Genomic DNA, 22423 nt, shown 5'->3' with positions numbered 1-22423 from the left:
CCATGGCCGTCTCGCGAGGCAGTGCATGAATACGCTAAAGATAGCAACATTCATCATAACGGGTGGGGCGAGCGGGTTCCACAAGCCAGTTTTTTCTCAATGCCAAGAGACCTGCGGAGAGATACGGAGAAAGGCTAACCAACTACGGCCTTATTGGTGTCACTGCTTGCACAAGGCAGTGATGCTTGATCTCGAGGAACTAAGCCAGTATCCAAGTGAAGTGGTTTTATAGATTACAACTGTCAATATCTTTCTCCATGTATGCGAGTAGACAAATGTAAAAGTGTGCAATGAAAATAATCCAAAAAGTTAAATAAAAAGCCAAGTCTACACTGATCAATCCCTCCCCTTCGTACGTGGCCACACACCAGCCTTCATCGCGCTACGAGACAACACAGGATGCCACTTTTCCCCAAGAACCACAAAACCCCCATGAATCCAATGATGGAGAAAACGGCGGTTGCCTACATGAGAAACCAGAAATAAAACGGAGTTCTCGTAGTCGCTGCCTCCTGTAGAGATAATTAGCATCTGCGCCAATAGTTCAAGGTAAAATACTCTGTAATTGAGGCATACTACTTACACCAACGTTGAGCATGCTGGATTCATTGCTCGTGATGACTGCAATGAGCAGAATATTAGAGAATAGCCAAGACACCACTAACCTAGTACAGAAAGATTTATAGGAATCTTCAGCATCTTTAGGCTCAACTGCATCATCTTGGAATTCCTCCATCGGGGCAAGAGCTCTCTACACAGTCCTTTCGAATTGTGTATCAATGTCCTCCTTCTCCTTCTCAATCTCTTCCACGCTTGCCTCATTGTCATCCCCTCTCGTCAAATCGGTGGAGGGAGGGGCGTCCAACTTATCAGACCATTTGGTTCCCGAAGAACCATCATGCCAGTTGTTGAAGGAATAAACTATCAGTATGTTGACATAGGTTGACACAAGAAATAAATACTGGGGAAAGGAATGAAACATGTGCCGAGGATTAAGATAAAGGACTGAGGCAATAAAATTGAGCCTGTAGATTGTGATGAGCGCAATCAGGATAGTGCCGGCCACGCCTTTGCCGTCAAAGAAACTTTCGTAGATTTCGCTGCCTGAAGAGAAAGATATTTGGTCTTCAATTGGCTTTTGGAAGGCTTGAATCACCAAAAATGTAGTCAAGATAAAAACATAATGTGTTGGACCGCAGAGACAGTCAGGATAATATGACTTAGACCCGGGCTAACAGGGCAGGGAGGGGCAGATAAGAACGGGACCTTGTGCAGTGATTGAGAGAGGACATCAGTTTTTGAGTCTTTGCAAGTTTTTCCTAGTTTTTCCTAGTTTTGGGCCGCTGCGTCGGTAGTCTCCACGGCTGTTAATTCTATTCCATTCTCCTCAATTTTTAATGTTCTGCATCCAAAGGCATATAGTCACACAGTCCCTCTTTTCCAATTGCTGATATCTAGTCTTGTTGAGCAATTTTCTCCAAGACTGGGTTTTCAGAAAGGTTACAGCAAGCTGTTGTCTCAGATACCCTAGAGCCTCTGGGGTGGTTATTTTGGTACAAAAAGCAAGTTCCCCCTTTTCAATAGCCTTGAATCATCAGACTAAAGGTCCTCAATAATATAAGATATGTGTACTTGGACGCTTTTGGTTGGTTTCCAAGGGCAAGTAGAAATTGCAAAATAATGCAAGCCACGTAGCGTGACGTAGGTATGCCTGCCACATTTCTGTATTAATCAGGATTGCCACTTCTGAGTTCAGAATTTTGCCAAATATAGTAAATAGCTACCCTCGATGAGGGAACCTAATGTTTGAATTTACTGCATTTTCGTTGTGCACGTCACAATTGCCAAGGCCCAAGTTTAGGTTTCAAGCTACTTTTTTTCCATCTGCCGGAATCCTGTCTAACTTTTTTGCCCCATTCTAACCTTTATGTCTAAGCAGGGTTGAAGTCAGAAGGGTTGAATTGAAGCTTAAGGCAAAGACCAGTGTGCAACAACCTTATTGCTCAGCTACTGGCTCTTCTGTTGCTGGGTGTAGCACTAACTGTTTGTCTCTGTTGTTTGAAAATACTGTATGGCTTTGATCTATCTGATCATATTGAGTACAGCTAAAAGAAAAACCAAATAGTAAATAACTAACATTTCAGGTTAACGTTCTTGCTGTTATTCTATTTAAGACAAAATATAAATTGCACAGAAGGCAGATTATTGCTATTTTGGCGGCGGAAAAGGTCAGGAATAACATCCAAATGTTCCACCTTTTTATAGCTGAATCCTCTGTGTTATACATCTTTGAGTCCTCTGGCCAGGTCAGCTCAGGCCCTAGCTAGGCAACTCAAAATAATATACTATTGACTCGGGGAAATGCTCATAAGAAAGAGAAGGATCTCATGATAAGCTTTATCGGGTCGGTCGCAAAGATTGAGGTTGGTAAGATATCTGAAATAGACAGAGGGACCTCAATGATGTTGAATTTAGTTTCTCGCAGCCAAATAGTCCCTCTTATAGACCCTTTCATCAGCATTACTCTGTAACCAATCCGCCCAATAACCCTTCCCACTCCGCTTCACTATCTTTGGTAGGCTAGATGAGCTGTTGGTTTGGAGTAATAAATAGCTAGCTTGTGTACTTAAAGACACAAGCTATAGTCTTCTTTCCATTGAGGTCTTCTTTGAGAATGTCATCTTAGTAGATATCAATAGTAGCCAAAATATCAAACACATTGGTGTCTCCTTAACTAATGCCATCAAAGATAAGATAAACAACAATCTTTTACTAAGCAGGACTACTGTAAGTCCAAAACGACGCGTACTTAAGTTGAATAATATCCAGGATGTTCTACTTGGTTTTATAAAGCTTCCGGGTCAGAAGGACCATGTTTTAATTGTAGTAGGTGATGGGGATCAGCAGTTCCGTGTGTCTATTGTACATTCGGGGGCGAAGGTCATATCATTTTTTCAGGGTGAAATCATTCGGGCCGCAGGCGGCGGCAGTGCATTCTATGGTGGTGAATTCTTCAAGCTGGCCCTTGTTAGAACTGTCAAGTTATTGGGGCTCAACGGCATTCTCAACCGTACTGGGCACTAAGTAGTCGACATTAAGCACGGGACTCTGGACAAGCCTGGCTTTTCGCGTTTTGATTACTTGAGTGCATTGTTATTAGCTTCATGATAGTGCTGCTGTTGTCGTAGAACCCAGTTCTCATCAGCATCGTCAAAGGTCGATTCGGGTCGTCACTCGTGGGATAAGAAGACGGCGATATCGTACTGATCGAAACCAGGGGGCGCGGGGGTATGGAATTGCGGTTCGGGCGATGGTGGAACAGAAGCAAGGTAGCCATTGTCCCTCAGGCGGTAAGCACGAATAGGAGATGGCGGAGTTGAACTTTGTTGAGGATCGATTCCGAGCGATGCCTGGGCGTCCGCGTATGCTTCACTTGTGAAGTCGGAGTTGGTTGGCTCGTCTTGATACTACAAGCAGTGGCATCAACTAAAGGGAAATTCATGCGTCCTTTTGTCAGGTTGCAACTCATATCTACCCGCCCAGGCGTAACCAAAGCTTAGCTTGGGTACTTAAATTTTAGTATGGATATTGATACGTAAATTATCTAAGTGTTAAGTTCAGATAGATAATAGAAAATAAATACAGAACTAGATACTGAATACACTAAGATATTTTTATTTTATTCTAAATAATTAATAATATATTTTTAGTAAGGTTAGCTATTTTAGTAGTTAACTAACTTACTTATATAATTAACAGACTTATCTTTTAAGTTTAAATATAATATATATAATAAGCAAGTGCACAGTATAAGTAAGTATATACTTTTCTCTAACCTTTAATATAAATTTAGTAATAAAAATATAACAAAATATCTAATTAATTAAAACTAATTACTATACTCTTTTCTAGAGGTCTTAATAACAGCCTGATAGGTTCTTATATTATAACCGGCCTTTCTATAAGTTTTATAGTATCTTTCTTTTAGTATTGCTAATCTTTTTTAACTACTACTTCTTGATAATTTAGCTACTATCTATATATTAATATCTCTCTAATCTATCTTATTTCTTTTTTTATCTATAGTTATCTTTTCTTTTTAATATAAGTAGGTTTTTTTTATTCTATATTACGTACTAAGAGTTTTATTTATCTATTAAAGAATCTGGTTTTTAGACTTTAATAATATTATTTAATATATTATTATTTTTATTTTCTTAGAAAATAACTTAAGTATTTTAAGAATAGATATTAAAGAGCTACTTTAATATCTTCTTATTTATTTTTTAAGATATTTAAACTATAAACTAGCTTTAAGTACTATTTTTAGAGTTTTTAAAATTTAAGAACTAGAGAGGCTAACCTCCTCTAGAGCTAGTATTAGAGTCTATAGCTATATATTAAGCTTTAATATAATATTTTCTAGATTTAAGAAAATAAATCCAGCTTCTTAAAAATCTTTTTTAATATTACTTTTTATTATAGTAGCTATATAAATAGTATAGAAGACTAGAAAGAACTTAATTTTTATAATATAAATTATAAAATATCTAATTAATTACTTAATTTTTTAATTATAGGCTATTTTAAGTAGCTTAAAGTATCTAATATTAAGAGGCTGGAGTAGATAAAATAAATAAAATAGTATATAAAATATAATAATATTTTTTTTAATATTTTTTAAAATTAATAAAATAGTAATTTTTATATTTATTAAAAATTAGAAAATAATAGTAATTAGTTAATTAATTCTTTATATACTAATTAAAATACTTAAGCTATTTAAAATCTATTTTATTATTAATCTAGCTATTTTAAGTTATTATAATAGTCTAATTATCTAAAAGGTTACTTTTCTAATACTAGCTAGTAAGATAATATTAGCCTATAATTATAATAAATAGCTAAATTATCCAGCTTTTTATATTAATTACCTAAATAACTATAATCTATTTCTAGTTTCCAAGCTAAATTAATTTTAAATTTCTATATTTATTTATATCTATAATAACTATTCTATTTATAATTATACCTATTATAAAACTAGTCTTATTAAAATTATAAATATTAGCTAGATTAATATTATATTTTATAATTATATTCTCTATAAGCTAGAATTAATTATAAATAATAGTAAGATTTTTATATTTAGCTCTTTAATAATTATATTTATAAAAAAAGTTTATCTTAATATTTAGTTATTATCTAATAAAATTAAAAGTCTAGTACTTACTAATAGATAATATATTATAGTTAGTAAGTAATTAATTAGCTATTTCTTTAATATTATATAATTATAAGAAAAACTCTTATAAATTTAAATTAAGAATAAATTAAATAATAATCTATTCTTCTAAATTAGATAGTTTTTTTAAATTAGATATAATATCGCATCAGGAAGAAATACTATTATATTAGCATTCTAGAGTATAGTAGGAGACTTTATAGATCTTTAAAGTATAAAAGAGAGTTAATTAAGGGTTTTTCTTAAGAGCTTAAAGAGCAAGATTAATATTTGCCTTATTAATTAAGAATGATATAATTTGTAGTTAAGAAAATTAAGTTAAAAGATAAAATTTAGTAGTTGGGAGTAAAGGTGTATACTTGCTTGTACTGCGCGCTTGCTTATTATATACGTTAAATAAAATAACAACTAATTATATTAATTAGTTAATTTAAGATCTGTTTAAAGAGGGAAAAAAACAGAGATTTTAAATATCCATAAATTAATTATAAAACTTTAAAAAAAGCTATTTCTTCTAAATATTCTAACTTAGAAAATTCTATTTAACTTCTTACCTCTTTCATATTCTAAATAAACAAAAAAGCTTATTTTAGCAACAGAAAAAGTTCACATAGAACCGCTACGCTATGATCCGATTCATGGGGTGTCGACTGTCCCGTTCAATCTTGGTGGGTTCGTGCCAAGCACCTGCGTAGCTTGCTGGCAAGACAAAGTGTAACCAAAAAGTGGAAGTTCCCATTTTAGCTTTCATCAGTGCAGCTTTTCATTCACTGACGCAATCGTCAATTTCAAGCTATCTATGGAGATGTAGTGCCGCAGCACTTGGCGAGATTATAACATGCCCTTTGATTCCCTCTTTAAGATAAGGTTCCTCATCACAGCGCTTCGCCTCATCGCAGCGCTCCGCCTCATCTCTTCAGGTAAGCTGAGCAGGACACGTGCCTCTGGTGGACAAAAGATGACATGTGAGCTGTGCGATCCTGCGCGTGCCATACAGAAGTCCGTGCTAGCCATGTCTCAACTCAATCGACGACCCTGGTTGAATTGATGACCACCCCTCACTGAAGCCGGTTTACAATATTCACCGCTGGAAGGCGGAGAGAGAATACGAACCTGATTTAATTTTCTTCGCAATGCTAAAATACGAAATGAGAAGTCCTCTGCGGCTCGAACTGTCCAGTCGAACCAATGGAAGCGGTTTGATCCCGAAGATAGTCAGAAAACTAAGATTGAATCTACCTATGCAGCCGACCCATTGCCATTACTCGTTATCGCAGGGTAGGCATGATGTCGTGGCCTCAGGCACCACCTATGTTAGTAATTGCCGTACCAAGCTATGGGGAACGGATGCAGGTAGAAAAAGACTCTGGGTTCTTCTATCAAATGATGTTACTAATTCGACTTTTTAATGCGAGTGGCGATGTTGATGAAACATGATGAAACACATGCCTTAGATGAGTCGTTGCCTCCACTCCTTTGCCTATCACTCGCGACGGTAATCTGGCTATGTGCTATAAGTCAATCTGTGGGATGGACCATCCCGCACCATAGACGATGACATCAATCAACACGGTGCTGCTGTTCATCAGATCAGGTTGGCTGTTTGGGCACGCTCAGTGCGACACTCATTAATAGCTGCTCCGCTATCTCCGCTGCTGTGTGACTGACAGCCTTAGGAGCCCGACATCTACGCCTACGGAAATACGGTTACTGACGCCTCATAAATGCCGAAAATTTTCAGCAACATTCTAGGAAACCTTATTAAGGCTTAATTTGTTAGCAGAAAGATGTTGGGGCCGAGAAACAATGATACGAATAAAGCATAAAAAGATGACGAAAAAAAGTTCTTGGCAAGGGGCTGTACTTACTGGGAGAAAAACGAGATGACGCGTGCAATAAACAATTCCCATTAATATCCCATGAATACGAGTTTGAATACTCACGGGACGCAGGGGTGGTTACCCTCCTGCCGCTTATGCGTAGAGAAACTTGGAATGGCCGTGGTTAGGTAACTCAGAATTTCCTCACACTCGATCGTAATATCGGCAACTACGATTCCATCTATTTCCATTAAAATTTAGTGGCCATTGCGGCTTGCATTTCAAGGAGCAAAAAACATGCATCCACCAAACATCCATAATGTCTTCCTCGACATCCGGGGTGCGCTGCCGAACCCAACGGCCTGCACCAACCTCCACGACGGCCCCTGTCCGTGACGTCGTTTGTGCCATGCCGCACAGGGACGACTACATGGATATGATGGAAAAGTGCTGCGGTGACACTGACGTCTTGAGCTACTAAAACAATTGCCGGCTCTACTGCCTCGCACAGGACCAGGGCATCGGCAACCTGACCGACTGTCTACGATGAGGGCGCGACGCGTGAGAGCGTGTTCTGCAGGGGTCAGAAGAATGCCACAGCCACAGGAGATAAGAACAATCAGCAAGCGCCTTGGCAACAGCGATTGGCAACGGTAGCGACGATAATGGGAGCGGGAACAATGGTGAAGATAGCGATGAGGACGAGGGAGCGGACATAGGGTGTTGATGAGGTGTTTGAGCCGCTACCTGTGCTGCTCTTCCAACTTGTTTTGAGCAGCTGAAGCGCCCGAAATATTTGGTGCTTGGCCAGATATCGACTTGTTCAATGATTCCTTGGCCAAATGACCGAGAATGGACAACCCGTGCCTTGAGTAGTTATTTCAGGCGTGCGTTCCTCCTTTTCCGAAGCTTTTGGCTGCCAAGACCTATCGCCCGCACGTGCTTATTTTGTGGTTGACTCGCGTAATACATAGTCCATGAAGCCGACCTATGAAGTATGAACACACGCCGTGACCCGCTAAAATCTTGTCATGGCGCCGCCCAGCCTCTAGCGATGCTACCCAGCGAAAATTACCATTTGTCGCTGAAGGCTGAACCGGCGGCCCGGAACGGAAATGCGAGGAGCATTGTCTCAAAGTGGAAAGGACTGAAAACAGAGCAAGGATCAGGGCACGGACAAGAGCCACCCAAATCTCAACGGGGACAATCGTATCCCCAACTACTGAGCCCTTGCTTTTCCCCAATATGTACTGCCGGTGAGCGGCCTCATGTTTGGGCAAGTCTGCCTAACCTACCCACCATGTGTAGAATATGAAAGGCGATAACGTCTGGACACTGCAAGAACAGAACAGAGTATGGATAAGACTGTAGTATATGGATGGGTAGGTCGTCACAAGGTTGTGCTGTCGACACTTTAATTTTTTCTGGCACTGAGAATATGTCATCAGAACGACATCAGCACCGTTCTATGCCCCCCCCCTTTTTTTTTAAAAAAAAAGGGAAAAAGAGGAGAGAGAGAGAAAACACCCTATTCTGGCACATGGCATAATTCTGTTTGCCTCAGGACTAAGATGCTCCGTAACCTTTCCCTTGCATTCTAATTTAGGCTTCTAACATTGTCCCCAGCCTCCCAAAAGTGGCCGAATTGGCTGAAGTTTCATCCGTTGAGACTAAAGGTTTAATCTCATAAACTGCTTTGCTAGATGATCCAGATGAAGGCCGGATGTCAAATTCGGTAGTTCTCGCATCTCATTTCGAGTCATTTCTAATATCCATGTTTGGGGATTGCAATCTTGATGATCTACCGGAGGTTCTCCTTCGACCTTCCCTATATCGTCCACCCTCAGTCGAGAGATTTTCGCGGAAAGGTCAGCAACGCTGACTTGGACATCTCCCGGGTCGGGCAACGGCCACAGACCGATCCTTGAGAGTGAGAACATGAGCGACCCAAGTATCATCGATTCACATAAGCGAGGGCCCATCCACGTTGCGTGTCGACACCACCGATGGTCCTCGTCGCTGGCAAGCAGACTATTGATGTTCTTGCGAATCGGAGCTAGCAACTTATCAATCGCTGTAATGCGCGCTGTCTTGAGATGTTCTAACTTATAGTCAGCACTCGATGTGTCTTCTTCATTTTCTTCTTGATAATACCTATGAAGCAAGGCGGCGTCAGGAGCTCATACATTGCCGCATTGTCAGCAAGCTCAGGCGCCTCTAGCTCCACTAGCATCCGGTAGGCTGTCATCATGAATGCCTCTTTCTGGCCTAGTTCCCACGAGATCCATAAGGCCTTTGGCTGCAACACTCCAGTATCTCTGATAATGTCATTGATAGCAGTCATCCATGTGCGAGCCCAGGGCCCAAGAAGTTGCGAGGCATCGTAGCGATGAGCTACAACGGTAAGATCGTATAGTTCGTCCATAGAAAGCGTCTTTGGAACCCGATCCAAATAGCAATGCGCCATGTTGAGCAATGTGACGAGTGCACTAAGGTTATCACCCGTTAAACTGATGACCCATTTAGTGTTTTTGACCTCGTTGACGTTCGCTTCTGTTGCATCCATATATAGTATACGCTCAAATGCTGGGAGCAATCTCCTTAAAACACGGGAGCAAGCCGTTATATCAACGGTGCGGTGGCCGGGGAGGGTAACTTGTAGCGTAACGTCGCCACGGGGATCTAAAGTTATCGATTCTGTGGACATGTCGTTGATCAACTTGTTGAGATTCCGCGTCTCAAATTTATCGATTTTTCTGCTGCCTGTCGCAATATTAGCCCCTACCCAAACAAGTTACCACACGAGTGCATTTATACCTACGACCGTTGGACGTGTATTTTGGTTCAGGCTTCCCAGGCACTTGGGTTGCTTGTTCTAATATTTAGTTTATAAAGAGAGTACAAGTCGCTATTTTTGTCCTTTCTCCTTGATTTCCTAGTTTCGTCTTGGCCTGTCCGTTCTAGCGATCCAATGTTTTGCTTTCAGATTTGTTCGCAGTCCTCCACAAATCATCTCAGACCTTCCATATCCACAGCTGTAGCTGAATTTAGCAATCAAGGGTAAATCGCATTCGATTTCGTAGTCAACACTACGGCATGGTGCAGTTGCAACAAACTCTAGACCTTATTCAGTGGTGCCAATGGCGCTATAGCGTGGCTGAGGCGCGGCTTAGACTTCCGCCAAGCAAGCAGAGGCTCCGCGTATTTAGCAATGAACAGCCTGACCCACTCCGTCACTATTTCAGAGGGCGAGAATGGGGCTGAGGATCCTTGCAAGCTTACAAATAGAACCAATTGGCCCTGTACAGATAGTCCGTCTACTACAGAGTATCGTTCGCCCTGATTTGTTGCTTCAGAAATACAGCTTTCTTGGCACCCGTATCGCCACACCTTTTTTTTAATTCTTATTGGCTTTGTCAGGGCCATGACAAGGGGTTCCGCGCGTCCCTCCCACCCGCAAGATCTTAACCCTCTTGCATAGCCTTTGCCGCCATGCGCAGATCGTCATGCTAATGATATCATGACAGGGGTGCCATCTTACAAGAGAGACATATTTTCCCGGAGGCCGACCTGCACGTTTTCCGGGATTTCTTCCTCCACCCTCCATCCTGCCGCAACCCCCGACCCATCTTTGCCGATTAGCGTTGAATCTGCCCGTTGCATCGTCGCTCCCACCCGTGGCTGCTGCATGGTTGCCATAGGCCATCCAAACTTAGGTTACGGCCGCATCGAAACCCACGTGAGTCCCGCGGAGGCCAGACGGGGAAACTAGACGCTTGAAGCTCTTCCCCGAGCCCCCGTCCCGCCATGAACGACGGCAATAACCCCCAATTTCATGATGTCGACGCTACAGACGACGGCCAAGACGAAATCTCCGACTCTGCTCAGAACAGTGTACCCCTCTCCTCTATTCGACGAGCCGTTAGTTTATGCTCCTAATTCTATTCCCAAAATCCCACAACTTACTTTTTTGCAGTGTGACGCCTGTCGGACGCGCAAGGTATGTACATGTGGAATGTCATCTCGTGCCAACAGAAAAAAGTTTTCCTGCGTACCACACCTATCCTCTCTCCAAGACAGCCCCTACATCTTAGCGATGGATAGGCGTAGGGTGGATAGATTGTAGTTACCACCTCGCCCTCATTCGCGGTCATTCCGCTCCACCTACCAGCTCACAGAGTCTGCGCACCTTATCTATCCCTATCCCGTCAAGCCCTCATAGTATGGTACTGGGCTAACATGAACCAACTGGGTATAGATCCGGTGCGACAGGAATTCTCCTTGCTCCCATTGTATTCACGCCAAAATAGCTTGTACCCACGCCAACAAAGGGCCCAAAGAGAAGCGCACCCGCATCCTTCTGTCTGCCCAGTAGTGAGTCCCCCAAGCTATAGTTATTGTCTGGAATTCCGTTGGCTAGGTCTCAATGTGATGAATCACATTATCGCCATTTGCTGCCAATATTATGTCAATATATCCAAGAGAGCTAACTCTTGGCCACCTCGCCGCCATTCAGTGAGAGAAAGATCGATCTCATTGATCGCCGCCTCGAAGGAGTCACTCGCCTGCTTGAGGAAATAAAGACCACCATACCGGTTGCTAATGCTCAACTTGCTGCTCAGGGCAAGGATGCTACACCAGACAGGACTTCTCAGCCATCTGGTTCCTCAACTTCAACGCCCTTCAGTCTCGCCATGCAACTTGCTTCTAATAGCCCTATCATCGAGGCCGAGGCTGAGTCCTCGCTGGCTGCCCACTCCATCTTCGCCGAAGATTTCCTCCAGAACGTCATCGGGAGTGATTCCTTACAGAGCGCAGACCTGGAAATGCGCAAGTCCCTAGACTCGCTCCACTGCATTGTCGATGCTCTGAAGCAACAGACTGCCGGTACCGAAATGGTGTATACCATGGCAAACTACGTTTCTCGTCCTACACTTTCAGATATCAAATTGCCACCCATTCAGAAGACCGTCGCACTTATCCACGAATTCAAAGGTGAGGCCATTCTCCGATAATCGCCGACATTCGTCAAATTGGGTTTCCTTCTCTTGACCACCTTGGGCTAATAGGTCCTTGCCACTTCTAGGCAAATACTCAAATGTAGCCACCTGGATTTTTGATGTCTGCCCGTTGGATGATTTTTCAGAGATTTGTCTCAGAATTTACGTATCCAAGGATTTTTCTGAGGCCGACTTTATTATTTCCAATATCGGCATGATGTATCTTTTTCAAGAACTATCATGTTCCACGGACAAGGAAGAGAACCTGTCGTATTTCGAAATGTGCCGTATTAACGTCGAGACGGCTTTGGGTAACTTACCCTTACACTTACCCGCCAACCAGACTATGATTGCGGCTCTTGTCTTGGGGGTAAGCCGATCCTTTTGCCTTTTACCCGACGCATCTGCGAACTAACATCACCCCCAGTCTTATTATGCCATCGAAATCTCAAAACCCTCGCTCTCTTGGACTTTGATATCCAAAGCATCCGAATTGTGCCAGACACTAGGCTACCATCGACTATCATCTCTCAAAGACCAAGCTAATAAATCGGACCGAAAACAGTTCCTGTTTTGGTTCGTATACTTCATGGACAAAAGTCTATCCCTTCGCTTAGGTCGGGTATCGACGATCCAAGACTGGGATGTATCCGTTCCCATGCCGTCGATAGAGGACGTCCACATCACCCCACTATCGGCATTTTTTGCCATGTGGATCAAAACCGCCCGATGCCAGGGAGATATCTATGAGAAACTATACAGTCCGGACTCTGTCAGTCAACCCAACCATGTGCGTGTGGCCCGGGTTGCAGCTATCACAGGGGACCTAGAGGAGATCAGAAAACAGACAAGTGAAGTTACTGTGAGTGATAAAGTGTTTTGTGCCTAGTTAGTCGACTTGGCTTGAAAAGATTCCACAGCTAATCCAAAAGTTCCAGGCAGAATGGTTGAACCAGGCGAGTACGAAAATAGGAGCGCCAATGGTACAGCTTATGTCTCTTTCAGACGATGTCCTCCGCCTGTCGCTCCTTACACTTGCGTATCGAGCAACCCGGTCTCCCGAAAGTACTCAATCTACTTTCGTTCCTGAATGCATAGAGGCCGCACGAGCAACGCTCCAACGGCACCAACAGTACATGGCTTGTCTCGAAAGCACGGTTCCCTATTATTTCCCTTCCTACGTGCACTGGTAAGTGAGACTATGACAATGATGCATCCATTGCTAGCAATGAAAAAAATTCCACGCGTTTTAAGAACTGTTCTAACACGAACCCAGGACCTTAATGTTCGCTCCTTTCACGCCGTTTATTGTTCTCTTCTGTCAGGTCATCGAGACTCGGGATCAGAGAGACCTCACCAGCCTCTACAACTTTGTCAATTCCACAGAATCAGCCCCTATGGTCTCAAATGCCGCGGCCAAGATGCACCGTCTATTCCAAGTGCTTTACGCCGTGGCTTTCCGGTTCGTCGAGTTTCGTAACTCGACCCCGCCGGCAGACCAGTCTTGGGTGAATGCCGAATGTAACCCATGCATCAACACACTAGGCATCGCTTCTATGGATCCCGGGCAGCGACAGCAGCAGCAAATGGCCCTAGTAAGCGATGACCAGGGGCTTCCGGTTTTCGGATACCCCCCAGGACAGAGTGAGGTTCTGGATGCAATATATGGTCAAGGGGGGGCGAACTCGATGATGTGGATGAACAACACAGAGCAGCTCGAGGATTGGTTCAACAGCAACCAGCAGATTCTGGAAATGGTAGAAGTGCCGGATTTCAATTACCCTCAGCAGACCTAAAGGGAAAGAGCAGTGGTTTTCGGGTTACATAGATACGTTGTGATGCGAGTGGATACTTAGATGTGGGCATTTTTTGACAGTCGATGTGGTACTCCGTAGGTGCAAAGAAAATGCTCGACTCCGACGGTCTAGATATGTTTGATTTAATTAGGTAGTGAGCTGAAGGATGTGTCGTCTAAGAGGAAGATGTCCGATTGTTGAGGCACCTGGAAGACATCATTCAGTTAAGAAGCAAGCTAACAACGTAAACTTCGAGCCCAGTGATAGTCTTTCATGTCGATCACCTAAACAACCAAGCTCAGAAGTTGAATCCCAAATAGTATTGTCTGGATATATGTATGGAAGGACTCGCCGTGCTGAACGTCGAACTTCGCATGCCGCTTTTTGTTGCCCCTGTCGAAGCCCAGGAGACTATCAAGTCGTTTAACACGCCAGCACTAGCCTGTCAGTGATACTTGTACTTGAATAGCATATGGCTCCTGCTAAGTATAAGGCGCTACAGGGAATATACTGCTCGTATTACTTCAGTGTAAGCAGATCTAGAGTGGATTGCCTTTCTATTAGAGAGTTGTTGGACTATTCCACACAACCACTGTAGGTTGTAGATTTGCAACCTGGAACCGTTTTACGCCTTATTCAGCAGTAACTAAAAGAATCCGTACGGCTAAATACAATATGAGACCTGAATTCTATGATTGCATTGATCTTGGGTAGTCGTTGTCGCCTCTTTTCTTGTGAGGGGTTTTGGGTCATCTGATTAAGGTCAGGACATCAGCAGAAGATTATGCAAATCCACCTATTATTCTGCCACGTGAGGGGTCAATCCAACATCATCAACGAATTTGCATAAAATCTTCTAGATCGCGATCCTACTTGATTAAGAAATTAATACTCAACAGATTGCGAATCTTGAATCTGGTAATTGTAATGATATACAATGCCTTCGCTCGCCTGTTTTCTCGAGAGGGTTTTGGGTTACTCGCTGGTCTAGAAAACTAGTAGTTTATAGTAGTATGGTTAGTGGCACTAGACGACAATCCAGCGTCTCCACAAGCTATCTTTTGTCAAGCTAAACATCTGGTCCTCGGTTGAGCCTTCGTTAATGCTTTCAGGGGCTTGTTCTAGCTCGACCTTAAACAGTTTGGAATACCGTGATTGCAGTCAACGTTGCTGAAGAAGGATCACGAGCGTTGAACGCGGGTTTTCGAATCCTTATTGTGCAAGGAGTCAATATAAGTATGCCTGAACATGATAAATTATGGCTGGTATCTCTGAGAGAACCAATGTTATTAGGCCACCTTAGTCACTTGTTCTATTCCCTAAAACTAAACTCTGTGATATCATCTCATTTTTGTGAACGGAGACCTTTGCCATTTTACAATTGTGTTTACGATCCGTCCTATGGTTCTCAGGCTCGCTCATGTGTTATGTTACAATATTTTATACGCAACTTCACAAATTAGCTCATAACGCGTCAGCGTTGGTAGCCGGGAGAGCGTGTGCAAATGGATAAAGGTTCAATCATTAAAGAATAATTGAGACCTCTGACAGACCGAATAGCAATCGTGTTCTACTCCAATCAAAGGGTTTAGAATAAAATAGATTCTCTGAGGGATTATTCAATTAGTGCTCATATCTTGGAGCTTAATGAAGCTTGGCTTGATCCCCACCCCTATGCCGTGATCTGATCCATCATCTGGAAGACGCGCGAATGGGCGTTCATCGGTTTCTATGCTCTGCTTTGTACCTCTTGCGTTAGTACGAGACGTGCCATAGCTTTCCAATCCCCACGTGTCCAAAACCCGACCTGTGCCTTCCTGGCTAATGTCTTTGTCATGTTTCGGATTGCTGCGTGATAGTGGTGTTAAGTCGATGAATCCGACGGAGATTTTGCTCAAAACCGGTCTGCAAAAGGGGAGGCAGGCTGAGGGAGAAATTAGCTAGATGTTATTGGGTTGCCTTATACGATGTCTTGGGCTGGTCAGACTCACCACAGACGATGGCAATATTCCCTTCGACGATACTCAAAATCCCAGCTGGCACGAAATTCCAAGTAATATCCGGATAAACAAGATTTTTTGGTTGGAGGAGGACTAGTCGAACGACAGATACGATGGTAACACTAAGAAATCCCAATAGTTAGTATTCCACAAGTCCGTGATAAGTTGTTGATAGTTGCAGCGATCTTGGAGTTAATCACAAGGGGTACCGTACCATATTCCAACAAGAAAAACGCCTGACAGAGCCAGTTTCCCACCCGCTGGCAAATGGAGCCTCCAAACGTATGGTAGGGGAAGAATCATTAATAAAACGTCGGTAATGATGGTAGGGACAGCATTCCCATAAAAGAATTGTATCTGGTCGACATCGCAGTGATAGTCAGAAGGCGATAAAGGGTTGATCGGATCGTATTGGGCCCATATGGCTCGAGTTGGTGAGCACTGAAGGGTCGTCACGAGTAACTGCATTATATATCAGATAATTTCTCTAATCCAGCAAGGAAGCAAGCATACCACTGCAATGGCCCAGGCGCTCACAATACCCGAGAGCAACCAAATGGGCCATCTCATCGAACTCCAGATACCGAAAGATCTCCAATAGAAAGCCAGAATGGAGAGTTTGGTTGTCCACATAGTGATAGTGTAACAAATCTCAGCGATAAACAGCCCTAGGGCCCATGCGTACGTTGCGTCAGGCTTCCCCGCCCAGACATGTTGGCCTACCCCACGGCTCGTAGCTAGGATCGTCAGCGATCATAGCTTATTTGTGGGGTTGGTTTCTTAATATCAGTAGAGACAAGCGGCCTGTAAGAAGAAATAGGACCAAAGACAATGGACTGACCATATCCTGCCATCCCACTAACATGAGCAAGAGCAGCTACCTGGGAGACAGTCAATATTGGGGATTCGGCCATGGATGACCCAAGGGGCCAAGAGGAGCATACCAAAGCAACAATAATGAACCAGTCGTCCAACCAGAGATTCAAACCCTTAATTTTCCGACCAGCGATTCTCAACATCAAAGTCGTAAAAGCCAGAATCCATGTCATGACAGAAACGGCAACTATCAGAGGTCGCTTGTCTTCGCTGAGGTCAACTCCAGCAGGCGCCAATGAGCGACTAGATGGCATCGTAGCACCAACCATCACGCATTACAGCCTTGAGCGATGATTGAAAAACCCAGGGTTGATAGCCATTACGGATAGCCAGCAGAGGAGGGCCTGTAACAGACTGAACCCTGACAACAGGGATAATTATCAAAGCGAGAAACGAACCACCCAATAGCTCATGCTTCTGCTAGAGGGGGGCTGAGAGTCGGTTGGAAGATACTTGGAATTTGTTCCTTAAAGGAGCCTTGCGGCGATGATCCTCATGCGGCTACAGGGGGTTCATTGTGTTCTCAGCTCGTGTGGGTTTCGTGGGCACCACTTGGAAGGGACCCTTTCTCTCCGTTCCCCAGAAAAAGGGGTTGAAGTGGGGGTGTCAAAGGAATGTGTGTGTGGGGGCCTCGGTCGCCAAGACCCTCGGATAAGGTTACCTTTCGGTCAGCCCGGGCACATTCCTGTACTCCTTCCTAAGGATTCTACGGAGTACGGTCTATACCTGTTTCGCCCTAGCAAGTACAGGACATACGTAGAAGTATATAGTAAGCCTAGCTGGGTCCGAGGTCTAAGACATTACTCCATTGTCTTTCTTGCATGTCATCTTTGCCAAGCTGCCGCAACAGGGGGCGAAGTTGAGCGTAGCATGGCAAGTGGATGGATGTGGGTGACGGAGCCCGGGGTGTGTGCATGGATGGGTAGTGTGTGTGGAGAAGGCCAATTGTGGGATGGACCAAGACGACGTTCTGTTGGATTATGGACCTAATTAACACTGGCTATAATAATACTGGGAGCATCCTTAACTTTTGATTAAAATAGCTCAGCTGGTTAATCCAACACATTATATAGGCTACATTCACGCAGGGCTGCTCGATAATCAAACCAAGACGCCTTCGGGCAACAACTCCTGTTGTACAAAGCACAGCCAGCAGTACGGCTTGAATACAACCTGGCCATGACAAACCATCTCACTTCAGTTGCAACCAGTGTCTAAATGGTCAGTCTCAAGGGTGCAGATGGCTGATTAGAATAAGGAACCATATGTTAAATCGGCGTTCCCGGACTGGGAGGACCCACTGCGTGACATGACATGGAGTCTTCGGCTTACCGTCCAAGGAATTGGGTATTTTAATCCAGGAGGGACATTCCTCGAGGTGTATTCTGCGTCCTCACAGGTCACAAAACTTCAAGATTCAATAACCTTTGCTTCACCGTGGATTTCTTTCTCTCTTCAATGTTAAACAAGTTCGGAGGAAAATAACAAGTTGATGGTGAGAAGAGGCGGAACTAGAATTTTGGCCACCGCCAGTGAAATACATGATGCTAGTAGATAGTCCACAGTCATGAGCCTGTTTCGCTCACAACTTGACTAAAAACTCGCCACCTTTCTGAATCCGTTCGGCTGCATCGTTTACAAATGCATCCACCACCTCCCTCGCCGCCTTCTTTTCGGTGACTACTGCGGCACATTTTCCCATCAAAAACGGCTGACCTAGTTCCAATAAAGTGTCCAGCTCCAGCGAACCCTTCGTGTCGTCCTGTGCGGCCTCATTTTCCGCTCTGTCCAGGTCTGCTTCGTAGGGAATGACTCCCTTCGATGTCAGCTCGCGGATCTCCTCCTGGCGATTGGTCTCCCAATTTTCGATATAGGCATTCTTGCGAACCCGCAACGGCCGTCCTGTGAAGATGATTGTGCGGATATTATCGTCGAATCCGGCTGTCCGGACGGCTTCCTTGTGCGCTTCGGAGGCGCCAGCCTCCTCGGTAAGGATGAATCTCGTGCCAACCCATACGGCACTTGCACCCATCATCAAGGCGGCTGCGAGCAACTTCCCGTTGTAAATACCACCAGCAGCAATGACTGGCACTGGCTGACCTGTTGCAGGGGATATATGCCTCTTGCAGATTTCCACAACAGCGGGGACAAGTACCAGGGTGGGCACGTCTCCTGTGTGGCCACCACCCTCGCCTCCTTGAGCACAAATGATGTCACAACCGAGGTCCAGGCACTTCTTCACATGTTTTGGATGGCCGACCATGTTCATGTATAGGACACCAGCATTGTGTAACTTTTCAACGATGGCCTTTGGTGGGACACCAACTGCGGAAACAAAAAGCTTCGCGCCAGAATCGATAATTATGTCAACGAGTTCTGATAGCTTGCCCTTGGTATAATCGTAGCTATGCGATGGTGAGCACCCAAACAACAGGCATGAGATAGAAGGTTACCACGGCTTACTTCGTCTTTCGGGCGTTGCCGCCGACTTGTGGCAGTAACAAGTCTACCCCAAACGGAGCATTCTTGTCGACCAAGAAAGATTTGAGCTCATCGATTTGCTCTCGTAGCATGGCAGGAGTATAACTAATGCCTCCGAGTACACCCATGCCACCAGCGTTGGTTACTGCTGCGGCTAGCTTTGGCCCCGCGGCAACATTCATACCAGCCAGCAATACTGGGTGGGGGATCTGGAACAGATCGGTGATGGTTGTCCGGATTTTCTCTAGCTCGAATCATTAGCCTCATTCTCTAGCTTTGAATGTGAGTCTGGCTCACGTGTGCTAGCCATGGCGCCAAACGCAAACAAGAAGACTTGTTGAAGTTGAAGATGACGTGTAAACAATGGTAAGGCCTTTTTGGATCACAGGGTCATCATTACATTCTGTAGGGGCCAATATATCCTGGCCTTCGGCACGGAAGTCCACCCCACCCCCACCCGCCCCCGCCCCCGCCCCCGCTCCCGATTCACATGTGGGGGATGATTGCCGGAGGTCACAGTCGGTCAGACTCAAAGCGATGCATCAAGTGGCATTTGGCAGTAGCTAAAGCTAACAGTATCCGTACAGCTAATTACAGTGGTGGTATTCCCCGTGTGCCTGACCCACTTCAATAGCTAGTCCGGCTGTCCCATCCATTAACTATCAAGGCCGTATTTGATTTTTATGCTTTTTATACAGAACTCAAACGCCTGCTAACAGAGTGTTATGGCTGCTGTTTGAATTTTGAATTGCAATAACTCTGATAATAATGTGTGTGTTATTCTGCCCTCGAGGCTATAATACCCAACCCTCTTATTTCTTACTTATCGTGGCCGGGCTGACGGTGACTTGTACATCTATGTAACTCCCGTGCTTGCTGGGGCAGGAGGTATAGGGTAGGCGCAGACTATCGAAGTGAAAGTTGGGGCGAACAGTCATGGTGGTTCTTACGTAACTGTCTGTGTCTCGTCCTAGCTCCGGCCGTGACACGTCGGAATAAACCAACTGAAGCCAATACTAATTTCAGTACTCTTCAAGCTGGCCTCGGAGAATTCCCAGAATAAAGTCTTTAGCAGCCGCATTAACCTTTTTCTAACAAAGCCAGTTAGACTGAAGAAGTTAGAAGCCATTCTCAAGTTAAAGAGAATATTAAACCAGTTATACATTCTCTATTTCACTTGCTACAAGTCAAATACATTAGAGATATCCATACTGGGAAACATATTATACCAAAACAGCTGGCCATGCTTTGTTTGATGTAGTTGACCCGGCGATGACCTAGAACCGCTTCATATCTTGCAGAAGAAATTCGGCGCTCTTGTCACAATATTCCACCGGCTCCCGTAAATAGAATTTCTGACTCGAACATTCAAAAACCTGCCCTGTGATGTCTTCATCTAGAATCTTATCGAGTGCGTCGAGGATAACACTCATCGTGGTGAAGTGCTCTGTGGGAACAACCTCCTTGAGAACGTCACTGATTGAGGTATTGACTGGGCCGGGGCTGATGGCATTGAGTGAAATGGATTCGTTTTTTCTGAGCTTCTCAGAAGCGGATCTGAGTAATCCGATAACCTGTCGTTCTGTTAATGTGGGGGACAACAACAGTCTCGAATGAACCGACATACCCCATGCTTTGCGGCGCTGTAGACAGGCGCAACTCGGAATTCATAGAGCCCGGCCATGCTGTTGGTCACAATCATCTTTCCAACGGTTCCACCCACAGCTGACTTCTTCATATGGTGTCGGAATAGTCGTAGACCATACACGACGGAATGGAGGTCGACGTCCAATACTTTCATGCTTGGTTTGACGGGTTCACCGTCATTATCGGGCAGGCTATAGAACGGCTCATCCTCCTCAATCCCGGCATTTGCAATGAAGACGTCGATGTGACCGGCCCATTCGTGCGCGGCCTTGAATAGAGCCACTTGGGAAGACCAATCGGCCACATCGCAGTGGACAAACAAAGTATTGGAGCCCAGCTCTTTTTCCAATTCTGTCCCTCGATCTGTGTTCAGATCTGCCAACACAACCCGGTAACCGCGATCGAGGAGTCGCTTGGCGTAAGAGAGACCGATGCCTCCGGCGGCGCCCGTTACAATTGCAGTGGGATGCTGTGCCATGTTGTCTTCAAGCTATAGTGCTGGTTGCTTGTTGCGATAGCCACTATAGAAACTGATGCAGTCTTCTTGGTTTTAGCATGGCTTCATAACATGGATAAGCTTCTACAAGGGCATAAATTGAGGCCACGGGATGTCGAGTTACATCCAACACTTCCCGTCCGTATCCCACATTACCCATCGAAATCCCACACTGCCTGTCCACAAGCCGATCCCCACATACCTACATCCCACATTGCCCATCCACATGTCATGTCATCCCCCGCTTCATCCATGCTTCAAATCCTTCCCCCCACAGTCCTCAGGCAAGGATACCGGTAGTTGTGAGAATTCCTCTCAGTCTTGCTACTCTCGGCATAAAACTGAGCACGCTAGACACATGATGCTGAAACTTATGGGATAACGTACAACCAAGACAAGCTTTTTTACATTGTTCACATTTGTGCTCTAGTCACGACAACGCAACGCCAGGACAATGGCTAATTTTGAACCTAACTTGGGCACGGTGTTGCGGCCAACTTCGTTCGCGCATGTCTTCCTCCGAACCAATCGATTTCAGGAGATGGTGGCGTGGTACAAGACAGTTCTCGGTGCGGAAGCGCGTTTCGAGTCCGAACGCATTGCCTTCCTCTGCTTCGACGAGGAGCATCACCGCGTTGCCATCTGTGCACTGCCTGGAACGGGAGATAAGATCAAGACCAGCGCAGGGCTCGAACACATAGCGTTCGGTTTTTCGACTCTTGACGACTTGGCCTTGGCCTACCAGCAACGCAAGGATGTCGGGATTATGCCGTCCTGGTGTGTCAACCACGGCATCACAATTTCCATCTACTATACCGACCCAGATGGTAATCAAATCGAGACGCAAGTTGACACCTTCGAGGACAATGACGAAGCTACTGCCTATATGTCGTCGCCTGAATTCAAGGCCAACCCCGTGGGCACGGAGTTTGATCCGGAAGATTTGGTCCGTCGTTTGAAATTGGGAGAGAATCACGCATCCATTAAGAAACGCAGTGGACTTGTTGCCAAAGCGCCTGTGGTTTGAGTTGGCCCCCCTTCGATTCATGGAGTCTCTCCTAT

General features: G+C 44.7%; 6 protein-coding genes across 6 annotated transcripts; 2 read left to right on the top strand and 4 right to left on the bottom strand.

Annotated features, from left to right (window-relative positions):
• Positions 1-8735: 8735 nt before the first annotated feature.
• Positions 8736-9772, bottom strand: BGZ61DRAFT_374829 (uncharacterized protein; the record flags this gene model as incomplete). The annotated part of the gene is made up of 2 exons (XM_046242365.1): positions 8736-9166; positions 9220-9772. 2 exons carry the CDS (start codon positions 9770-9772, stop codon positions 8736-8738), a joined length of 984 nt encoding a protein of 327 aa, XP_046093777.1.
• A 718-nt stretch (positions 9773-10490) lies between these two features.
• On the top strand, positions 10491-14041 carry BGZ61DRAFT_575487 (uncharacterized protein). The gene is made up of 8 exons (XM_046256192.1): positions 10491-10986; positions 11042-11065; positions 11324-11439; positions 11582-12060; positions 12152-12435; positions 12493-12927; positions 13004-13254; positions 13342-14041. Exons 1-8 carry the CDS (start codon positions 10873-10875, stop codon positions 13859-13861), a joined length of 2223 nt encoding a protein of 740 aa, XP_046093776.1. The 5' UTR covers positions 10491-10872; the 3' UTR covers positions 13862-14041.
• A 1439-nt stretch (positions 14042-15480) lies between these two features.
• BGZ61DRAFT_524481 (uncharacterized protein) lies at positions 15481-17254 on the bottom strand (the record flags this gene model as incomplete). Its single annotated transcript, XM_046252650.1, has 6 exons — positions 16806-17254; positions 16703-16742; positions 16375-16598; positions 16076-16323; positions 15853-15983; positions 15481-15785 (listed from the first exon to the last, which is right to left on the bottom strand). Exons 1-6 carry the CDS (start codon positions 17004-17006, stop codon positions 15481-15483), a joined length of 1149 nt encoding a protein of 382 aa, XP_046093775.1. The 5' UTR covers positions 17007-17254.
• Positions 17255-18319: 1065 nt separating this feature from the next.
• On the bottom strand, positions 18320-19528 carry BGZ61DRAFT_541878 (2-nitropropane dioxygenase; the record flags this gene model as incomplete). Its single annotated transcript, XM_046255106.1, has 3 exons — positions 18320-19142; positions 19201-19462; positions 19516-19528. 3 exons carry the CDS (start codon positions 19526-19528, stop codon positions 18320-18322), a joined length of 1098 nt encoding a protein of 365 aa, XP_046093774.1.
• A 979-nt stretch (positions 19529-20507) lies between these two features.
• Positions 20508-21307, bottom strand: BGZ61DRAFT_313804 (uncharacterized protein; the record flags this gene model as incomplete). The annotated part of the gene is made up of 2 exons (XM_046238847.1): positions 20508-20792; positions 20846-21307. Coding segments are annotated over 2 exons (747 nt in total), but the record flags the coding sequence as incomplete, so codon positions are not given.
• A 508-nt stretch (positions 21308-21815) lies between these two features.
• On the top strand, positions 21816-22388 carry BGZ61DRAFT_500846 (Glyoxalase/Bleomycin resistance protein/Dihydroxybiphenyl dioxygenase; the record flags this gene model as incomplete). The annotated part of the gene is made up of 1 exon (XM_046251621.1): positions 21816-22388. One exon carries the CDS (start codon positions 21816-21818, stop codon positions 22386-22388), a length of 573 nt encoding a protein of 190 aa, XP_046093772.1.
• Between the last annotated feature and the right edge of the window lie 35 nt (positions 22389-22423).

This window comes from Ilyonectria robusta, assembly GCF_021365365.1.
Source record: "Ilyonectria robusta strain PMI_751 chromosome Unknown BGZ61scaffold_78, whole genome shotgun sequence".
Classification (NCBI taxonomy): domain Eukaryota; kingdom Fungi; phylum Ascomycota; class Sordariomycetes; order Hypocreales; family Nectriaceae; genus Ilyonectria; species Ilyonectria robusta.
This window is presented reverse-complemented; position numbering and strand designations above follow the sequence as displayed.

Excerpts from the sequence above, each read along its gene's own strand:
- BGZ61DRAFT_575487 (XM_046256192.1), top strand. The coding sequence starts at position 10,873 with ATGAACGACGGCAATAACCCCCAATTTCATGATGTCGACGCTACAGAC. Across the intron at positions 10,987-11,041 it reads TCTCCTCTATTCGACGAGCC|TGTGACGCCTGTCGGACGCG; the intron begins GTTAGTTTATGC and ends ACTTTTTTGCAG. Across the intron at positions 11,440-11,581 it reads ATCCTTCTGTCTGCCCAGTA|TGAGAGAAAGATCGATCTCA; the intron begins GTGAGTCCCCCA and ends GCCGCCATTCAG.